The 15,667-nt window shown below is 50.6% G+C and overlaps 5 protein-coding genes across 5 annotated transcripts; 4 read left to right on the forward strand and 1 right to left on the reverse strand.

Annotated features, from left to right (window-relative positions):
* Window positions 1-683: 683 nt before the first annotated feature.
* Window positions 684-2,183, forward strand: BJX67DRAFT_377306 (Zn(II)2Cys6 transcription factor domain-containing protein; the record flags this gene model as incomplete). The annotated part of the gene is made up of 4 exons (XM_071032073.1): window positions 684-821; window positions 1,001-1,303; window positions 1,389-1,706; window positions 1,782-2,183. 4 exons carry the CDS (start codon window positions 684-686, stop codon window positions 2,181-2,183), a joined length of 1,161 nt encoding a protein of 386 aa, XP_070890519.1.
* Window positions 2,184-2,261: 78 nt separating this feature from the next.
* On the forward strand, window positions 2,262-2,977 carry BJX67DRAFT_164961 (uncharacterized protein). The gene has a single exon (XM_071024991.1). It carries the CDS (start codon window positions 2,362-2,364, stop codon window positions 2,776-2,778), a length of 417 nt encoding a protein of 138 aa, XP_070890520.1. The 5' UTR covers window positions 2,262-2,361; the 3' UTR covers window positions 2,779-2,977.
* A 1,315-nt stretch (window positions 2,978-4,292) lies between these two features.
* BJX67DRAFT_377307 (serine/threonine-protein kinase) lies at window positions 4,293-8,237 on the reverse strand (the record flags this gene model as incomplete). Its single annotated transcript, XM_071032074.1, has 5 exons — window positions 4,293-4,525; window positions 4,624-4,920; window positions 4,975-6,824; window positions 6,881-7,606; window positions 7,660-8,237. 5 exons carry the CDS (start codon window positions 8,235-8,237, stop codon window positions 4,293-4,295), a joined length of 3,684 nt encoding a protein of 1,227 aa, XP_070890521.1.
* Window positions 8,238-11,648: 3,411 nt separating this feature from the next.
* BJX67DRAFT_377308 (peroxiredoxin family protein) lies at window positions 11,649-12,284 on the forward strand (the record flags this gene model as incomplete). The annotated part of the gene is made up of 3 exons (XM_071032075.1): window positions 11,649-11,698; window positions 11,762-12,038; window positions 12,105-12,284. The coding sequence occupies 3 exons, from the start codon at window positions 11,649-11,651 to the stop codon at window positions 12,282-12,284; spliced, it is 507 nt and encodes a 168-aa protein (XP_070890522.1).
* A 1,554-nt stretch (window positions 12,285-13,838) lies between these two features.
* Window positions 13,839-15,277, forward strand: BJX67DRAFT_377309 (NAD-dependent epimerase/dehydratase family protein; the record flags this gene model as incomplete). Its single annotated transcript, XM_071032076.1, has 8 exons — window positions 13,839-13,879; window positions 13,945-14,126; window positions 14,174-14,286; window positions 14,333-14,449; window positions 14,501-14,573; window positions 14,631-14,734; window positions 14,780-15,057; window positions 15,115-15,277. The coding sequence occupies 8 exons, from the start codon at window positions 13,839-13,841 to the stop codon at window positions 15,275-15,277; spliced, it is 1,071 nt and encodes a 356-aa protein (XP_070890523.1).
* Between the last annotated feature and the right edge of the window lie 390 nt (window positions 15,278-15,667).

Below are 15,667 nucleotides of genomic sequence, written 5' to 3' on the forward strand. Positions count from 1 at the left end.
TTGAAAAAGTCAACGTCATGATCGGAGCCCCGAGGCTCTTTTCTTTTTCGCTTTTCCTCGATTTTCTCCTTTTTTTCGCTCTATTTTTGCCATCTCGTCCAATTCCTGACCTGTGCAAAAATTGACACCTTGACTGCTTCCTCTTTTCCTCCACCGCCTCTCTCTCTCTATCTCTCTCTCTCTCTCTCTCGTCTTCTTCCTTTCACCCCTGCTAATTCAATCCCCAGTCCTGTTTGACCTTTCCTTCCTGCATTTTTCTCTCTTCTCTTCGCCATCAGTCAGTTCGACTCCAGCCTGACCCCAAGGCTATGCTAGCCTTGCACATCACCCGACGGAGACTCCCTGTGATTTGGCATCTTCTTCCTTCACTTGTTCCTCTTCGCCTCTGACTTGACGCCTCCATTATTCATCCCTGCACAGACTCACCTCCATTCGCTCCTTCAGCATCCACTTCCGCTGGCTCAGGCGAACAACCCCTTACGCCGTTACATACATACATACATTTACATACCCGACTAACGGCTCCGTTACGATTCGATTGCTTTGGCTCCTGCGCTGCCCTGAGCCCAACGACGAGCCCTTTTGACTTTCATACATCATCTTGCATTCGCCCTCTCTTCTTAACTCCCCCCAGTCCGCCTTTGCCGTGTTCGAAGCACCTTCCTCCTCTCACTCGTCTACAAATGTCCAACAACCCCCACGATTACACCGGCCCGAACGGCAACGGCTCGAATCGACAGGGACAGTATCCACCATCTCAGTGGAACACCAGCCAGCCTGACGAGAGCCAGAGTCCCTATCCACCGTCATCTCAGTACCCTGTATGTTCTTGTGGCCACCTTCTTTTCCCTCCCCTACGGTATCCTTGCTCTATTTCATGACTTGCGCATCCAGACCCTACTTCCCCCAGTATCATTCCCCCAGGCATCCATTGTCCTTTGCCGTGACTGGTCCTACCCCCGAATAACACCAGCTAATCTATCTGCTCCTCTTGCTGCAGTATCCTCCAGCTTCCTATCCTCCGACGGTTACAGCACCCGATCACCAATATCCACCTCCACCGGCGCAGTATCCTCCGCAGTCGCAATACCCTCCCCACCCCAGTATGAATGCTGTCCATCCTCCCGTCGCTGGTCCGCAGGATCACTACCGACTACCCCCTCCTCCTGGCTCTTACCGACCGGACGTATACGCACAGCAGGCTCCACCGCCGCCACCAGGCCCTGGAGGTCCGGGAGTCGTCTACCAAGCTGCGCCTCGGCAGAGAACTGCCATTGCTTGTCGCTATTGTCGGAGGCGGAAAGTACGTATCGCCGACTTCTCCTGTGTGCAGGAAACCTTATCTGGCACCACTATTCCCGGCTAACAATGCCTGGCTATAATTATAGATACGATGCTCCGGCTTTGACAGTAACCCTGATGGACGTTGCAGCAACTGTATCCGCTTCAACCAGCAGTGCATGTTTACACCCGTCTCGTCTCAAACACAAGCATTTGTCCCAGCCCACGCCGCCTTTCCTCATATGAGGAATGGGCAAAGTCAAGGGGCTGAGCGAGTGGTGCTTTACGGTGCCCATGGTCAACCCCTGCCACCTCAACACCAACCTCAACCCGGACCTGAGACGACACTCCCACCGCCGCAAGGAATGTACCAGCATTCGTATGGCAGCGCGCCTCCACCCCTTGCGTCCATTCCACAAGACCATGTAGGTTACCATTGACTCGTCGCAGGCCCGTCAATTGCTTTTCCGAACGTTAATCTTGATTTCGCTCTCAAACAGAGGCCCCGACGTGGTTCTGGGTCAGGATTTGACTACCCTGATCCTACCAATCTAGCTCCTGTGACCCCAGCTACGACTGCCCCATATCAGTCACGTGCCGCACCATACTATCCTCAACCCCCACCCCCACCCACGCATGACCGGCGCCCCTCGCCCCAGGCCGCATACTATGATAGCCGCCATTCGTCCTCTCCTCATGGTTCTCCATACCCTCCGGTGCACCCACAAAGTGCAATCACACCCCCACCGACCTCTACTCCGAGCTCTGCGCCTCGCAATGGTCTCAACGTCCGGGACATGCTCAATCCTGGTGAAAATCGCGAAAATCGGGAAAATCAAGGTCGTTCCAGTACGGACAGTGATATGCTTAATGCATTGAACCGCCGCGGGCTAGGTCAGTAGGCGCTTGTGTCTTGGTGTTGAATGCCGCGGGTAAAAGCGAATCAAGGCGGATACGACGGTCAGTTCAAGACGGGGAAATCATGGTTGACAGACTACTTGCAAGTGACCTTGACGCTGGTGCCAGAGGGCTTGGTGTGCCGGCCACACAGCTCTTCTGCGGCTATCCATCAGAGTTGCAATGGTGGCGCAGGAAGACGGGGGTCAAGAAAAGAGCAGGAAAACATATGAGAAACAAAAGACAAAAATCAAGATAGGTAACTTGATGTTGGAATCTGGACTTACTGAGGATGTTGTCAAAAGGTATCATCGATGGCATCTCGATACTTACCAGTGTGGGAGCGGGATCTTAAGCTGTGGTAGTGTTGGGAAGAATTGTGCAGGCACAATCTACGATTGCGGGTTCAAAGAGAGAGCGGCATACACTAATTCTTCAAATCTGTTCAACAAACACGAATACTCGCGATCGGAGTGTGGCAATGTTACGAAGTGCGTGACCCAGACGGGGACTTTCCCGCCGAGGGCAAGCCCAAGTCATCATATCTGCTCTTCGAGTTACACGCGCCGTCTGTGGACAGTCTGCCGACCTCTCACCTGAACAAAAATCAGACCGAGACCAAAACGAAGAAAAGGTAAAAGAAAAAAAAAAAAAGATGATGATCTATACGAGGAGGCATTGTGTGCATTTTGGAGGACAAGCGTTGCGATTTCATAAATTATCTCGGGGCAACCCGCTCGTGGGAGAATTTCCCCGCTGTCTTCATCTAGACGCCAGTCTCTACCATGGACTTTTCCGAATTGCTTTCGAAACAGTTCTCCGGCGGATATGCATATCCACCACGCAATCCTCTGGGGCCTTCCGCCTGTCGGCCGTCGACTCATCACCAGACCCGGTTGAACTTGGTATTGGCAGGCGGGTAAACCCGAGGAACCTTTACACAGCCATGGAAGTACGAAGGCATTGCATTGAATCGGCGGTATTTTGCGACTGATATCATGAAGCGAAAACTGGTGTGGAACTCTCTTGCGCCCTTCGTATTGAAGGGCATTCCGGATCGCGTGGCATTACTTGAGTTTATTTTTACGTCTGGTCATGTTTGCTCGTTTCACTCCATTTCGGGTGGCTCTTTGTCTTTTCGTCTCCTCCTTTTAGGTGGCAATCTGTTCCGCTTATTTTCAGTTTCATGCTGTGCTTGTTTCGTCTTGTCCAATATTGGTTGGCTATACCTACACCGTCATTTTGCGAAAATAGGGAGGCTCTCTCGTTTATTTGTTTGGTTTCGTCGTTTATTGACTCTGATGTGTTATTTCCGGGAGGCTGTCTGATCATATTTTAGTTTTTATGAATCGATCTTCGAGACGTCAAATTATAATTTAATTTTCCGCCGCCATGCTCGTTTATCATACATACTTTACCTACCGTAACCTTATCCTATGTCGATTTGTTCGGCGAGATTGTACCAGTTGCATGTCCTGTCATTGAGTGTGGTTGCTGATACACGAACTACGAGTACATGGCAACTAACGTCTTTACATCCACAAAGTCCCATGTTGTCCGAAATAGGACCTGCCTATGCACGCAGCACGGAATCATTTAAGGAATATATGTCTAAATCATTTGCGATCCCTATGCACAGAACACTCACCCAGAGTCTGGTGTACGTATATGTGTGTCATTTCAATCAAGGCGAGGTACTGAACACTAAACTTAGAAGGCACTCGGGAGAATCACAAGGATGGAATGCCAAATTACAACCAAGTGCGTGCTAATATCACGCAGTGGAAGTGCTGAAGTAACATCGCCAATTCGGTGCGCGGCAAGATAAGACGAGAACGCGCAGAGGGGGGTAGAAAGGGAACGGACGGATATAAGTATAAGTGAACGACAGGGCCATTTGGGACCAATTAGGCGGTGGTGTATAGAAGCTTTTTCGTCGTAGTTCCTTCCGTCCAACTGCAAGGGACAAGTCCATTCCGAATAGTTAAGCCAAGTGGATGGTAAGCGATTAAATACCAAATCTGTAGATCCTCGTTTCATGCATGGTACGGCCGGCAGAAGCATTCCTGAAATACGTCTCGGTTGAGATTACCTTGTTCTGATTGTCGAAATCGTTAAGTATTTGGAAATGCATCCAGCACCTGTGCCATTTTTCTTGCCCGCGCGGGATCTTCAACCAGGAGCCCCTGCTGCTTCATGACCATACATAGTGTGTCAACAACTTTATTGAACGAGGAAGCGGCGCCACGTTCCTGTCTGAAACGGACGAGACTGAGGTTTGCTTGGCGGCCATCTTCAATAACGGTGTAGAACTCCGCCGAAAATTCAACGGGGCGGAGATGGAGGACTAAACGTTTGTAGATTTTGGTTAGTGGGGATTCTCAGGCTTCATGGGGCTGGTCAAGGGAATGGAGGCTGGGTCAGGCAGGGCTTGGGGAGAGGTACAGTTGGTTTCGCCGACCCGGCCGTGTATAATACTGTTGGCTTTGTCGAGACGTAGATCCTCGATACCGTACTGTTTCCATTCACGGAGTATCTTGTAGACTTCCTTGCGGCCTTTCATTTTAGATGCGTTGAGGGATAAAACGCGGGTTGCGGGTTTGAATTGGAAGACGCGAGCGAACCAGTTATTGCTTCTCCCCTCGAAGCAGCGACCCCGACTTTTCGAGGACTTATTGTGCTTTAGTTGCTCGTTTTCTGGGGAGCGCTCCAATCGGGGTTTTGTCGCTGCTGGCTCAAGTTCTGGTGAAATACAGTGAGCTAAGCCTCTGTGGAAAACACCCATGGTTCGCCTACCAGTCTTCCTGTTCACTTTTATCTTCATGAATTTCCAGAATGAACCTCTCTGCAATCCGGATGGCACCTCCCGGAACCTGGGTCGATCCTCTTCTGCCAAGGGAGTGTCTGTTGGAGGACGGATCGCATGGACAACGACCGTTGCGGAGCTAGGATGCAGAGGCTTTACCACCTTGGGAACCTTCCCTACACTCTCTTCAATGTTCTGTGACTTTCTGAACCAAGACCACTTCTTGTGCTCAGAAGAGCGGATAGCGCCGCGACGTGGCGAGGCCGGGTGTTCGTCGATAGGGTCCAGCTCACAGAGGTTGCGGCAATACTTGGGATTAAAGGGAGTGGCACGAGAGGCCGAATGGTTGTCACAGTCGCCCGCAATATTCCCATTGTATCTCTCAGATGCCGCGCATGTTTTGCCGACTGCCACAGGTTCAGCGCTATCAATTGACTGGAAGGAACTCCGAGGCACCATTCGAATCGAGCGCTTTCCACGGCTAGTGTCACTTCGATTGCTGCTAGCAGCAGTAGAGTTCGACACTTGCCTGCGCCTGTTGTCATTTTCCACACTATCCAGCTTGCCTGGTGCAACGTGAAGCTCCTCGGATTTGAGGCTGTGCTCCAAGGAACGTTTGCATGGCAGATCGCTCATTGAACAATGAGCCTCTTTCTTAGCGATACCATCGGGCCATCTAGTTTTCTCCTGCTCGATCAAGCGGTCGAGGTGATTTATAACTCTCCCAAGATACCTTGGAATATCCTTAGATCCATCCTTGGTCGAGTGTTTGATTGATCTGCGGCGAGTTTCTTCCAGCTCTTTGCTGGCATATGGTGGGCTCGGCAAATCACCCCGTGTGCGCGGTGACATACTTCTATCCTTTTGATGCTCTGAACCCGCGGCGCTTGCTATTGACACGGACGTAGCCGGTGTTCCTGGTTCTACACAAGTGGTATCCGTACAACCGGTAGATAGCGAGCTCCCATTGAATGCTTCTTCGCAAATCCGACTTAGTTCGTGGGAAACTTTGCGTGCGTCATCCTTCCAGATAATATCTGATTGTTGCACCCTCCGATGCGCACTATTTTTGATTGCGACGCGAGCGCCCCGGACCACAGTTGGCTGAGCTGGGAGCGCGGGGCTACCCTGGGAATCTGAGAATGGGTCATCCTCGAGCACTGATATCAGGCTCCCTTCACTTGGTAGTCTCCTGGAAACAGCGCCAACCCGTTTTGCTTTGACGGATATGGAGCTCTGTGAGCGGTTCCGACTGTGACGGAAACTAACTCCTCGCTTATAGCTAACGGATCGAGGAGTGGACACATAATTGAGACCTCGACGTGACCCAGACCGTGAGGCTTTGGACTGGAACGACTTAACCGAGTTGACCCTTAGCCTCTTCTTGCGCACAACTCTAAAAGGAGGGCTTTGTTGACAGTCTATTTCCACCTGTGCCTCGTCGAGAAATGGATCCGAAGGCTGCGTATTTCCAGCTTGAACTTGTTTAGGGCTCGCTGCTGGAACATCACGATGGATAGTCACACGTGCATACTGTGGTGACCTCTCAGGTACTCCTCCGAACGGGGATCGGAACGGATCATAGCTCTCCACTGTGCAGGATGATCTCGGCTCCCTCGTCGAGGGCCTGCGTTTACCAGTTTCTTTCACTACCGGCACCTGTGAGTGCCGCTGCGATCCCTGTGCACGGCTCCGCAGATGCTTGGACAATCGGGCCTGCCCTCGGGAGATATGATGGTAGTCACTCGCGGAATACTTGAGGGGCTGGCCCTGGTAGTTTTCCAATTGCTCGTTCCTAAACCTGACCAAAGCGTGGTAAAACATCCGCTCATGGGTTGGTCTACCGAAGGTTCATCAGTGTAAAGCTCCTAAAACTGGCGCGGTAGAGGTACGTACTCAAGACTCAGTAGTCTCTCAATAAGCTGTTCAGGCTTAACATCATGCCACAGGGTTTGAAGGTTCCGCAGGAGGTCAACATCAATGTCTTGCTTTACCACTGGCGGTCCACAATCCTGGGCCGACAACGGGGGCGCAGGGCCCAGATGATGATTACAAATGGCTTGGTGAAATTTCTCATACTTCGTCAGAAGCGGATGTTTCCACATCTCCCTCATACTAATACGGTCGTCCGGTTTTTTTTGCAGTATTCGCTGAATAAGGTCGGCCGCCTCGTCACTCACATTGGGCGGAATCATATAATCCCCTTTTCGGACCAGTTGCAGAGTGGTATGGAGATCTCCTCCATCGAAAGGAAGGAACCCCGTAAGAAGCGCGTACAGGATAATCCCGCAACTCCAGATATCCGCCTTGTCACCCCTATACTTCCGGCCATAGATTATCTCGGGGGCGGCATAGTGCGGGCTTCCACAAGATGTATTCAGCCAGTGGCCTGCTGGTTGAAGGGCAGCCATGCCAAAGTCGGCCAATTTGACGTTGTGATCACCATCGAGTAGAATGTTCTCCGGTTTCAAGTCTCGATGGCAGATGTTAAACCGATGACAGTATCCCAGCCCAGCTATCACCTGCCGAAACAGTCGAACTGCCTCTTCTTCCGGGAGCGGACCATTGTTGGAGACGTAATCAAAGAGTTCTCCTCCTTCGACGTACTCCAGCACGAGGTATCTAGGTAATAGTCGTCAGCTTCACCGTTGAGAAATCATCTGCGGTCTACCCACAGCTCTCCTCGATTCTCCCACACGTCGTACAAACTAATAACGTTCGGGTGCTCGATTAGTTTCATGATCACCACCTCACGTTCAATGCCAGAAGGCATCTGCCTTGCCCCCGTTCCAGTGAAATTTCCCGCGCTCTTGTCCATTGCGGCAATACTATCACTCTGGGAGATAGCTGCACACTTCTTAGACACGATTTTAATTGCCGCTGTTTGACTCGTCACTGCGTGCTTTGCAAGCCTCACGCGGCCAGTGGCTCCGCTGCCGAGAGTCCTGCCTAACTGCCATGGTCCGACATGTGTTTTCCGTTTTCCCTTTCCCGAGACAGTTGAAGCGGCCGAATTTCGTTTGGAACCAGTTCGAGAGTCTACTGCTTGCGAGGGGCTGTTCTTTCCAGGATCATTTCTGGGCGACAGCGGGCTATTCACGATAGACATTGGAACTGGTGGTGTTAACAGGTATTCGTCCCCGATTGAACCCCGTTCAGTGGTCGGCGTGCGGCAGTTGTTTACTCTGTTGCTAACGTCCGTTAAAGGCGACCGCATCATTCGAGAATCAAGAGAATGGGTCGTCGCCTCCATTGCCAGGCAAGGCCCTAGAACGATCTGGCTGCCTTCTTTGAAACGCACATCTGGACCGGGATGACCTACTATTAATCGATGTTGGTGGTCAGCGAGCCTCGAAGGCCGTTGCACGTCGTAGACTTTCGGTGGGGGGACTCACTCACTACCAAACCTCGACTAAGAGTATACACTGCACTATAAACGGTTGTAAGGAGCCTGTCTGCGAATATAGAGCCCGCTGAGCCGAAATGAATACGTATTGAACAGCGTGACTGTTGATAGGCACTTCCGGAACGTGCTCCTATGTTAACACTCACTGAGGTACCAAGCGGAAGAACACTAGAGAGTGACGAATCGATGGGCCACTGCCGGCGAGATCAATCAAAATCGGCCGAAGATGGAGCCGTTAGACGGTCGTCGGAATGAAAGAAGCAGGCCCAAATGAGTTCCAAATGGGGAGAGCAATTTCCCCAAAAATGTTGTCCAAGCACCAATGCAAGACCCACGAAGAACAAAACCCGGCAGCCAAAGAGGGACTGGGCATACCACAGCGAGGCCGAATGTTGTGGAATGAGCGAGTTGAGGTGTTTGTTTTTGAACCAGATTCCTCATGTTCCCAGGACATCAGAAGCCACCGCCCCCAGGAATGCCCTCTCTGCTTAGCTATGAACATCAATGCCTCCAAAATCTGCAGTGGTGAGTTGTGTGAGTCTCAAGGCAGTGGCCAAAAATGCACCCTCAGAGGAAAATTGATAGCAACGTTAGTCCAAAGGTGTGCCTTCGTTTGTGGGGGTGGATGTTTAACTCAAGGTGGTCAGGAAATAGACAAGAATACGGCTAATCAGCCTTCTCGGTGATAAGAGTCCATTTCCCAGATTCTTTCTTAATGTAGTGTGCCTTTTGAGTTTCGAGCACAGGGGCGAATATGCCCAATTCCACGCCGTCAAGAAAGGGATATGTCTGCCGAACAGTGGTTCTGTCAGCATAGACTCCTCTCGGAGAAATCAAACCTGAGGACATTCCAACGGCAGCTTCTGCGTTAACATTGATTGATTCAATAATTCATTGATGAGCGAACTCCAGCCAAATAGCGGGCCATTACCCCCGGTCAGCGGGGGCATTATTATCTCGACCCAACTTTGAGGCACCACCAATGCTCCTCCCCAAAATCCGCATCCTCAACATCCACAAGCCACCACCGTCAACCTTGTCGACAGGATCAAGTAAAAGATCGTTGGCGCTCATCATCCGCTTCCGCACCATTCTCATTTCCCTACCGAAGGCGCAGTGTTCAAGTCCGTAGCGCCATTTCCACCGCAGCTCATCCTCAGAGTCTTGATATTCGGACCAAAACTTGACAGCAATGCAATCGTCGGTGAATGAAAATAGCTGTTTTTGGAGTCTGTAAGCACATTAACAGTTCCACTCTGCTGTGAGAAAACTCATGATTCCATCTGTCCCAGAGAAGAATGAGGTGCAGTTGCGGCAGACGCAGTTTGGTTAGTATGCTTGCACCACACGGACAGGGTCCATATCACGGTAAGTTAGATTTCTTCAAACCGATTTACCGGCCCCGGTAGTAGCATATTCAAAGCATATCCAAGGGCGCAGAAACAAAGGGAGGATAATTACATGGAAAGTGTAGAAGCAAGGGATGAGACTGGTATTCGAAGATCTGATTCAATCACAGCCCTTCAATTCCAGAGAGAAAACCATTGCAATTGGATTAATGGCTTGAAAATAGCAGTACTCTACACCTCAGTAGATCTTACAAAGAAGATAAGCCAACTGAAAACAAGACGTTCTGTTTCTTTCTGGGCGTTCTAGAGGTTCTGTGCTGATTTGACAGCCATGAATCATAGCTATAGGAAATCTGATGAATTTGCGGAGTGAGACCCGGCATCATATATTTAAATAAGCTTGTCACGTGTCGTTAGCCCCATGCACTTCCTCTTTAGCGCTGTGCAAAGCGACAGCAACCAGTATGGGATGGGGAAGGACATCAATTCCCTAGCCTTATCCCAGATAAAATAGCACCCGTCAGTGAGGGGATTGGCTTAAGGTGTTCGTAGCAATTGAGAACCTCATAGTTTACTCATGCGATTAATTGACACTGATAATATGCTTCGGCCGTCCAGGATAGAGTTTCATCAAACCAGGAACCTTACAACTCCGAGCCAGAGAAAGGGGGCAAATGGCAAAGATACATAAGTATCAGCCAAATCTTGGGGGTTTTGTAATCAAGATTGACCAAATGACGATCTCCAGAAAATGGCAACAGGAGCCGCCTCGAGCCCTGATGAACAAATCTTATCAGATTTCAATAGCCGAGCTGAAGATCCGAGAGCTCCGTCATTTCGGGTGGCGAGGTCAGACAAACCCGGACACCTACCACCGACGATCCTCGGCGGACTCGGCCTCTCATAATCGACCTGGAATAACTAGGTAAAACAACTGGTACAGGCATTATTATTATTAAGAAAATTTTCTCGGAGGACGCTCGGGGCTGTCCGAAGCAATTTCGGTGATGGCGCTGAATTGACCCAATATTGCCAGCCTTACCTTGGTAATTTAGGGGTGGTTTGTGGGCGGTGGTCATTTACCAGGCTTTATTGGACGGATAAAACAGGCGGTGGCGCGTTGCCAAAAGAAAATAAAGAGCGAAAAAGGAAAACACATGAGCTTGTTTTGCCTCAGGCACAACGTGGTGGGGAGGGGCAAAGGCAGAGACCTTCCTGAGGTTCGAGGACCCGAGACATGACGACCTGTATTCCACTGTCCGAGGATCAATTCCAAGAACCATTGGGCCGCTTGAGCTTTCCGTGGGCCCACTCGCCTTGGGAACCTTGAAGAGACAAAGTGCGGTGAGAGCGTGACATGATTTGAGCTGTCGGTATCAAACACACGATTCCGCGCCAGGGGATGCGATCTCCGGCAGAACCTAAGCGGACAAGAGTGCCACAGGAGGAAAGGCCAAGTCACCAAAGGTCGAGCCGCTGATGTTTTCACATGGTTCGTCCGATTAGTCAATTTTTGGGATCCAGATAACATTTTATTGCGTGGTCCATCCGTGGTGGGGGAGCTCGACCCAGGGTACTGGCGGGTCTCAGTCTCGGGCGGTCTTTCTTGATAATACACGAGGCGAATCGAAAGGATTCGTTCGGTATCCTCTTGCTTCGGATCACCTTTCCTGAGGGACACTATGGCGTTGAGACCCGGAACTACGCCATTTGCGTGTGTTCTCGAAGGCGCGATCTCCAACGGCAACTCTAGGACTGTTGCTATTTAATACCCACGTTCTTCCCTTCCCTCCTGCCGTCTCTCCTTTGCTTTCCTTCAATACGCGTGTTATCTTCATATCCTTCGAGTAACTCACTCGCTTGCTTTACGTCTTCTCTTTCAATACAACCAGCCACCCCTACTATCACAATGTCTGGACTTAAGGCCGGTGACAGCTTCCCTGCTGACGTTGTCTTCTCGTATGTGCCTAGCATTTCTCGACCGACCTGGACAATCCTTCACTAATACCAATCTTTTGATAGATACATCCCCTGGTCCCAGGACCAGGGTGAAATTACCTCCTGCGGCATCCCCATCAACTACTACGCTTCCAAGGAGTGGGCCAACAAGAAGGTCATCCTTTTCGCACTCCCCGGTGCCTTCACCCCCGTCTGCTCCGCTCGTCATGTCCCTGAATACATCGAACGTCTCCCTGAGATCCGCGAGAAGGGTGTCGACGTTGTTGCTGTGCTCGCTTACAACGATGCCTTCGTCATGAGCGCATGGGGCAAGGCTAATCAGGTCACTGGTGACGATATTGTATGTTCTCCCCCGTCTTCATAGTTATTTTTTGTTGGTCGAAGCGGTGTTAAATCAATTCTTTAGCTGTTCCTCTCCGACCCCGACGCTAGGTTCTCCAAGAGCATCGGCTGGGCCGACGAGGAGGGCCGCACCAAGCGCTACGCCATCGTCCTCGACCACGGCAAGGTCACCTACGCTGCCCTCGAGCCCGCTAAGAACCACCTCGAGTACTCTAGCGCCGAGGCCGTCATTAAGCAGCTGTGAACGACTAATATGAGACGATAAACAGGATGTTCTTCCGATAGAATATATCTGTGTTCCACCGGCCGGGTAATGTCGATACCATCTTAGAATTAGACCTTCCGCAATATAGAAGAATACAATGCATTTACGACGCTATGAACTATATCTTCCTGTTCTGGTATAGTGGTAAATGATGTCAGATCGAGGCCAACAAAACACTGAGAACTCTAGGTAAAGTAAGCTTCATATTAATTACCCTAGTCACCAGCTTCCGCCCATCTGGCGCAGTCAAGATGTAACGAGCTGGTACCGATGACCCGGAAGAAAACACGCACACGCAATACGCTGCAATCTTTTGGCATACTGGGGATGATTCTCTGCATTCGCTGGAAGTAGTAGGGCAGTGAGAGCTTCACGCTGCCAAAACCTTCTTCGCCCTACAACCAGTTGTGGGCCTTCTCCACCTTTACTTGAGTATTTCCTCCATAGGCTAACCAGGGGGGTGGGACACATTCAGCTCTAAGGCTAGTGGAGGGAACTATCCTTCGCTCTAATTGCTCGACAATGGCGTACAAGGGTGAGCATGTGGGCTTGCTTGGTGTGTTTGTCCTCTTCTCCCCCAAGCCAAAGGTTCCTACCACTGCAACGCCTCCCTGTGGGTGCTTGTTTCCTCTCGATAACCTGACAGCGGCCGCAGCTTGGTGGCGTGTTCAACAAGAAGTACTAGTTCCAAGGTTGCGTGGTCCTTTGTCCGTTCCGGTAGGCGAACCGGCGTCTTCGCCTTCTTTCCAGAGTCGAGCCTCGCGCATTGAGGTCTGAAGCAACCTGTTTTTGCCGCTTGCCATCTCATACTTATAGGAGCGCGCCGTTCTCCACGACGAAGCCGCGCATTTGTATCATGACCGCTGCCCTTTATAGCCACTCGCCCGAACCTTATCCTCCTTTTCGTTCCTTCCTCACAGGTAAACATCAAATGGTCTCCTCCTGCCTGGCTTGGGTCCGGTGTGTGCTTTTTAGCTCGATCACCCCCAAAGCTATTTCGCGACGGGTGTCCGTGAGTATCAACGAGGCTTTCGTAAACGCTAGAAAGTCTTGCTTCGATGCTCGTTCAGACCACTTTCTCTGGGGAACTCTCAGGATAGCCTCATTGTTGCCGCCGATTTGACCCGCTGACCTCCGAGAATATCATGGAGTTTTCTTCGAAGGGAATCTGCCCAAATGTCCACTACTTCCCGCCGGGGGGTCTCACTCTGAGGGTCTCACTCTGAGGGTGGGATGTCCGCTGGAGGTGCCGGTTCTATTTCCGCTAACCCCAGTCAGCGCACACATTTGATGGCCAGTCAGCAACAGCAATGATTATTTAAACATTCCTCGCCAGACTACAATTCCCCTGGAAGCTCAACGGTATCCCCTCAATGGAGGTACCCATTTTTATCTCCGCTAACCCCAGTCAGCGCAGGAATTCGATGCCAGTCCTCAACAGCAATGGTTATTTAAACATCCACGTCAGCATGCAAAGTTCACGGAAGCTCAACTAGCATTAAATCTCGAATACCCTGACCAATTACAAGAATAATGGCTCCACACATTCTCGTCACCGGTGCAGGTGGTTATATGTGCGTTGAGAACGGTATGCCTAGGAATCATCAGAATGCAGGTGCTGACTGACGATTTTCATAAGTGGTGGATCAATCGCCGCGGACCTCTTAAACGCGAAGGAGGGTTTTACCAAGGGCACGGAAATACATGCAGCAGTCCGTTCTCAGGAGCAAGCTCAGAGTCTGTCTGGGCTTGCCGTCAACGTGGCGCACTTGGATCTTGGTGACAAGAAGCTGGTGGAGAACTACCTTCTCTCTCATGACAGTCAGTTCTCGCAGGTGGACTTTGAGGCGTTAGCTAACTGCTCATAGTTGACATCGTTATAAATACGGCAACGTCAATAGACCGAACGGTGGCTTTGAATCTCATTTCAGGCCTATCGGCCCGCCGAGCGGCCACCGGCAAAGAGTCATATCTCATCCATGTGAGTTGTGGTGTACAACTCAGCCTAATCCGACGCTTATTTTCAGACCTCAGGGTTATCTGCCTTTGACGAGGTTACCAGCTGGCCGTTCGGTCCGATTAAAGACACGGATGCGGTTTATGACCTTGAGAGCAAGTCGAAGAATACATACATAGTTCGCCAGGTACTTTTCACCCTGACAAGCTCTTTTTTTTTCAGAGCTAAGACAGTGTAGGTTGACACTTTGATTGTGGAACACTGCAAAGCCTCTGGCGTGATGCTTTTCATGATATTCCCACCCACACTCCGTAAGTTATACCCTCCAGTGAAAACATTGGCCTCGGATCGGCAGCTAACAGATGTAGATGGGCGGGGCTCTGGTACGTGGAATCAGCTCTCTCCACAGATCCCTAGCCTCATCAAGGCAGGCGTCAAGGAGAGAAGGGTGTACAAGTTTCCTGACAGTCGAGTAAGTGGCTAGATATTCTGCGTGGATCTTCTAACAATTGGGCAGGACGCTATCCTCGCGCATATCTCTGATATTGCTGCCTTCTTCACTTTACTAGTTAACGCAATCCTGCGTGGAGACAGACTGCCAGAAGGTCAAGATGGTTACTATTTCTTGGTTTCCCACGAAGTTTCTTGGTGGGAAATCCTGGAGAAACTTGCAGCCAGGTTATATGCGCGTGGTCTTATCGATTCGCCTGACCTGGATGTCTGGCCTTCCGAAAAAGTGGTCGCAGAAGCTGTGGGAGTACCAGTGAGATTCGCGCATAGTATGTGGAATGCCAGGTAGGGCGTCGTTGACAAAACTCGTTTTGTAAGCCATTGTGCTGACTGACGTGGTAGCGCGAAGATCACTTGCGAAAGGCAGAGCATCCTCGGATGGCAACCAAAATGGAACAAGGAGCAATTTCTGAGTAGACTCGATGACGAGATTGACGATTTCCTGGAACTCGGCTTGCCTAAGAGCAGCCTTCTTGACTCCTTGAAGCCCAAGTCGGCCCAGTAATATTGGCTTTATTCCGCCTCCAGAAATATTTGATAGTGATTCACCATCAATAGTTTTATACGGTTAGTGGTGAACCCAGGTCATTCTTTAACATCTACGCCTAGCACTACCACCTGGTCGATACATCTTGATATCTACTATGAGATTTATAAGGGAGAATACTACAATAGCCATTTGCAAGCTCTGAGAATTAACACATAGAACCCTGGCTAGCATTCTAAACGGTTCCTTAGTCGTACGAGCTCCATCTAGCTCCAACAGAAGGTTGCACTCGTAATAATTCTAGGAGGAATCAGTTCGGGGTTGGATCCGACAGGACTATTCCCTGGGTGATGCCGGATTGGGGCAGACTCCCAGGACAAATGTCGACTCCATCAGATCGTTGCATTC

This window comes from Aspergillus lucknowensis (genome assembly GCF_044049455.1).
Source record: "Aspergillus lucknowensis strain CBS 449.75 chromosome Unknown BJX67scaffold_3, whole genome shotgun sequence".
Lineage (NCBI taxonomy): Eukaryota > Fungi > Ascomycota > Eurotiomycetes > Eurotiales > Aspergillaceae > Aspergillus > Aspergillus lucknowensis.